Consider the following 5970-nt stretch of genomic DNA (forward strand, 5'->3'; position numbering starts at 1 on the left):
GAGGAATATGAAAATTTGCAAAACGAGGTTGGGGAAGGCGGAGAAGTAGACGAGGAAGAATGTTTGGAACGTGCCTTTGGGACGAGATGCGAGCATGCTCGCGGAGTGGGTACAAGACCAACCGACAACTTTGGTTTAATTCCAAATGAACGGCCTTCCACTTCTAAATCGTCCCAATCTCAACTGCAATCTCAATCCTAATTTGATGCACAACAAATACAAGAATACTTTTAACAATATAATGCATCGTTGGCGTCAAGTATTCCGAATTTCCAACCACCACCATTTCTGAACTTTCTATTCAACTCTAACACACAAGCAAGTACCTCTCAACAATTTTCCGAAAGGATGGAAGAAGAAGGAGAAGAAGATGATGATGATGATTATGATAATAATGGTTGATTTTTTTTAGTATTTTGAACAATGTTAGTTAACTACTATTATAATATTAAACTTGAATTTGAACAATCATACATAGTTAATGTATTTCAATTGATATATGTTGCAATGTTTTTTGGATTTGTTAAAAATGCAGGAATTATAATGTACAAAATTTGTAAAAACAAAAATAACAACCAGTAGCTATCCCTACAATATGTCGTCGCTATAGGTATATAATGGACAACGATGAAAAACCTATAGCGACGACTAGTCATTGTAATAGCTTAAATCTTTCACGACGACATGTCATCGCTATAGGTTTCCTGACGACATGTCGTTGCCACAGGTAATTACCGAAAATATGTTTGACAAAAGTTGTACCGACAACATGTCATCGCAATAGGGGGAAGCTATGCTGACAACATCTATGCCGACGACAATATTGACCAATGTCTACAGATTGGTTGCCAACGATAAGGCGTCTACATAGCCTATGGCTACGACATCTCGTCGGGATAGCATCCGAAATTGTCGTCGTCATAGGGTGTTCATGTAGGGAACAATACGCAACCATGTACAGTTAAACAATAAAATCTTAAAAAATGGTTAGACAATCGAGATTGAATCACAGGCAATTAGTCGAGGAGCCTATATGCATTAATTAACAAAATATACTCACACGTTTGTCTCAGTTACACAAATACTATAAATGATTAAAATATCACCGTTATAGCATGCATGTTATAATCATTAGCTTATAGCATTATTAGATTACAACACAGATTTTAACTTTATTAACTTAGATTTGAACTTAGATTATCTAAACGGTAATAATAATTTATCAACAACAACAACAATAATAATAATAATAATAATAATAATAATAATAATAATAATGTGTGGAAAACTTTAAACTTTAAAAATATATCTAATGGTTATTACAAACCTTATTAAACCAACTAAAAACCTACTTACTTATGATATATTTATAGCTAGTAATAGTTAGGTAAAAACATTAGTAGAAAATATCAGTTTATAATATAAAAGAAATTAATAATTTATGTTTAAAGGAAATGTAAAACAATATTAGATTCGTCAACAGGGTCATTGCATGGTTATAGTCACGATATACGTCTCGTTTCCTTATACATTTTATAACCCAAGACTTTCCATAATAATAATGATAATTATCTATAATAATATATTGTTATTATTACATAATATATACTGATGATTCTCGAAGTGGGTGGAACGAAAGGTTCCTAGCAAAATTATGACAATATAATAGCATAAACACGTACTACACCCCAATCGCGACCACAATATCCTAAGTCAAAATAGCACACCTACTCCCGCGCGCACATTACAAAATGGCCTGCTAACTTCATATCATCGTCCGAGGAATCCTCTAATCATACGAGACATGGTTAAGATGACCAAAATCTTAAAGCCTACCACAACTCAAAAGCGCAGCACTTCATGGGGTTTCAGCCTCCTGTTTTCCACGGTGGCCATTGTTGTGGTGGCAATGCTTGTCATCCAGCTCGATACTTATGAGACGGTAGCATTTCCGCTCCAGGAAGTCAGTGAACCCATGTACGTACCAGCCAGAAAGAACTCAGCAAGTCTTTCTGGGGTGGAAAAGGTGGGGTCCGGTCTACTGATCGGACCCGAGGATATAGTCTATGAACCAAAGTCTGGGGTCATATACACCGGTTGTCACGATGGGTGGATCAAGCGAGTCACATTGAGTGTTTTGGGGGCGGACTCGGTGGTGGAGAATTGGGTTCACACTGGCGGCCAGCCGCTAGGGCTTGCGATTGATGAATCTGGTGATGTTTTTGTGGCCGATGCTTATAAGGGGCTACTTAAGGTAAGTGTAGATGGTAAAATTGAGTTGTTAACTGATGAGGCCGAGGGCATAAAGGTTGGGTTGGCAGATGGTGTAGTAGTCGCGAAAAATAGCATGGTTTACTTCACGGACGCGACGTATAAATATAACTATTGGTCCGCGTTGAATGACCTTATGGAGGGTCGACCTCACGGTAGGTTATTGAGCTATGACCCATCGACAAAAGAAACGAAAGTGATTGCTCGAGACCTCTATTTCGCTAATGGTGTCGAACTTTCACCCGATCAAGACTTTGTGATCTTTTGTGAGACATTCATGTATGTAATACAAGTATTGATTCATTGTATATTTAATTTATTTATTATCATTTGTTACTAATGATTTACTAGCAATGGATTCAGTCGGCTGATCAATCTAGTTCTAAAGTCATCGAAGTGAATCCATTGCTGCTACTTTATTTTCTAGTAGTTTTATGATTTTAAAATTTGTATTTGTTATCAATTGTAGGAGAAGGTGCTCTCGGTACTATTTACACGGGGAAAAGAAGGGATATATTGATGTTTTCGCAAAGAACTTACCTGGGTTACCGGACAATGTAAGATATGATGGCGATGGACACTATTGGATGGCACTACCATGGGTAATTTGGCTTCTTAATAACATGCTTTTTCTAGCAACTATACAATTTTCATCATGTGACAAGTTTTCTATATATATGCAGGACAATTCCCTTTTATTTACGTATACACAGAAATACCAATTTGTGCGCAAGATTTTTGCGTTTACCCTAAAGCACCTACGTAAAATGCCCGATCTCATGAAATTTGGTGGAGTTATTGTGTTAGATTTGGAAGGAAAGGTGGTGGGAGGGTATTATGATGAGACATGGGGAATGACATCATCGGGAGTGAAGATCGGGGAAAGCTTGTACTTGGGTTCGGTCACAAAACCATACATAACACGTTTAAATCTTACTCAACATCCTCTTAGATTGATTTCTTGATGTAGACCTGTTCTGGTTAATTATTTAATTATAAAGTACAGCTATACACTCGTAACCTACTCTTGCTTTTCTCGATCATCTGTATGCACTGCAAAAAGTCAACAATATTGGCTTTTAGAATTGAAAGCTTTAGGACCAAACTTTGTCAGCATTCGTTGCTCCGTTTGAGGATATATAGTTTTGTAATTTAATACAAGGGCATTATTGTAATTTACCTAGAAGATTAGTTAGAGTTTTGTTTGCAAACGTCTTTGGTTAGTTAGTCTCTAATTTGGCAACATAGTCTCTAGTTCATGTACATAACTATGGTGCATAACCATGTTAGGTGTTTGTTTTTTTCAAAACAAAAATCAATGAAGTCTGTGGATCATATTTGCAACCCTCTGAAAAAATATAGATTAAATGGTTGCAGCCTGTAATAAGAAGTTTGTTTGTTTTTTAATGTTTACACGCTGCTGCAGTAAACTAAAAATTTAAATAAACTAATTTTACAAACTGAAAATAGTTTTTAACACCGAAAGTTTAATAATTCTAATCTTAAATCATTGAAAATATACTAAAAAGAACATGTAAAAAACAAAAATATAAAACTTCTAAAAAAAACTAAAAATGTAAAAGAAGCTGTCAATTTGTTTTTTCAAAAAAAACTAATTTTAAATAACATAAAAAAAATAATATTATAAACAAAGTATAGAAAATCCATAAAAGAATCATACATGTTAAAAAATATACAATCAAAACTGCAAAATATTACTAGAAGAAACGGTAAAAAAATTAAATTAAAAAATCAAAGTTTAAAAAAAAATCAATTATAAAAATTGTGGAAACTATAAAAAGAAATGTATCAGATTCATAAATCAAAGTTTAAAAAAAAATAATTTTTTTTCAATAAAAAAATCAAGTTATACCATATTTTCTAAAAAAATCATTTGGAAAAAATAAAAGTCGAAGTGTTTGAAGAGGCAAGTCAAGTGTTACGTAAAATAAAACACGCGCAGAGGTTTTGTAGTCCGAAACCTTACAAAAAAATTTGTTGTGAAATGGCAAGTGTTGCGGGTGCTGGGTCGCGCAGCAAAAAGTGGTCTGAAGAGGTTTTTTAATAAAAACAAACACCACCTATGATTGGTTTTATTTTCTACAATTAATCAATGAAATTTTTTTTGAGCTTTCTCTCTTGTTTTTCTCATAAACGTTAACATGGTAACAACTTGATCTAATTTCGTCTTCCGCAAATTCTTTCAATTTCCCGCAATCAAGTTTGGATTAGAGATTCATTCCACTAATCAAAAATCAACTAACATTTTGTGCCTGTTTTTATCTTTGATCTTTTTATAATCCAAGCTCACACTGTTTCCAACGTCTTCAAAGGAATCAGATTCACACCATGAAAACATTCCATGATCATCGTCTTGTCTACTAAAAACAAGTTAGGTGAAACATCCCCAAAAACACGGTCCAAAAATTTCGTTTTGAAAATTATTATAAAACCATAAATCATCCATAATCATAAAGAAAACCATACATCATGTATCTCAAAACGTCGTATCAAATATTGTGACAAAACATATGATAAAATATCAGAGTCTCAAAACAATCCCAGACTGAATGTTATGGTGTGTGCCATGCAATCACCCCGAGCCCTTCCCCTTGCTACCAGAAGTAACTGAAACTATAAGCACGAAGCTTAGTGAGTCTCCCCAAACTACCACATACCATACAAATATCATACAACTAGGAGATACGGGCCCCGCCCACTCTCATGGAGATTCGGACACCGCCCACACTCCGTTGTCTAGGAGATTCGGGCCCTGCCCACACTCCGTTGTCTAGGAGATTCAGGCCTCGCCCACACTCCACTGTCTAGGAGATTCGGGCCCCGCCCACACTTCGCTGTCTTGGAGATTCGGGCCCCACCCACACTCCGCTACTAACATGCATACAAGTATCACACAGACAACAAGTATATCTACCAAGTAATCACATATATATGCTCAAGTAATATTAAGAGAATCGGGCCCCGCCCACACTAGACTGCTACGAGATTCTGGCCCCGCCCACACTCAACTAATAAAATATCATATAGTCGGGCCGGCCTTGGTGCCTTCGACCCATCCCTACTGAAAGGAAACTCACCTCATATGACTGACTGCTAAAAATCTGAGTAAGGAATCCCTGTCTGCTGCTCCGACGACTCTCCGGCTATAAATTCCATAATAACACTTAGTCAGATACTGATAACCCTTTTTAGTTAAAATGACCAATTTACCCCTGGTCAAAGTCAACATCCTGATCAAGGTCAACTTTCCAAGTTGACCAAACTCGTCGAGTCAGCCTTGTGACTCGTCGAGTTCTAGAACTCAGAACCCAAGAATTGCGACTCAGCTTGCCGAGACACCCTATGACTCTTCAAGTTCCCAAGCTACTTATTATCGCGACTGGTCGAACTGACTCGTCGATTCGTCCTCAGACTCGCCGAGTCCTGGCATAATCAGAAATGGGACAAGATCATCCAACTCGCCGAGTTCTATGAACATCATCGAGGTTTCTTCATTGGACTCACCGAGTTCCCATATGAACTCGTCGAGGCACTTGCAAATCTAATCTATACAACTAATTTCACCCTTCTACAGCTCCAAAATACAGATCCAGGTCGTTTCCATGGTCCATATCTATAAAGTTGAAGACTTGATGGCTTTACACACCTGAAATGGACCTAAACTCAAGTTATAGCAAC

General features: G+C 36.5%; 1 protein-coding gene across 1 annotated transcript; it reads left to right on the plus strand.

The window, feature by feature from the left end:
* Nucleotides 1-1657: 1657 nt before the first annotated feature.
* LOC111916172 (protein STRICTOSIDINE SYNTHASE-LIKE 5) lies at nucleotides 1658-3546 on the plus strand. The gene is made up of 3 exons (XM_023911805.3): nucleotides 1658-2550; nucleotides 2741-2873; nucleotides 2955-3546. Exons 1-3 carry the CDS (start codon nucleotides 1805-1807, stop codon nucleotides 3234-3236), a joined length of 1161 nt encoding a protein of 386 aa, XP_023767573.1. The 5' UTR covers nucleotides 1658-1804; the 3' UTR covers nucleotides 3237-3546.
* The last annotated feature ends 2424 nt before the right edge of the window (nucleotides 3547-5970 follow it).

The sequence above is a fragment of the Lactuca sativa genome, chromosome 8 (assembly GCF_002870075.4).
Source record: "Lactuca sativa cultivar Salinas chromosome 8, Lsat_Salinas_v11, whole genome shotgun sequence".
NCBI classification, from domain to species: Eukaryota; Viridiplantae; Streptophyta; class Magnoliopsida; order Asterales; family Asteraceae; genus Lactuca; species Lactuca sativa.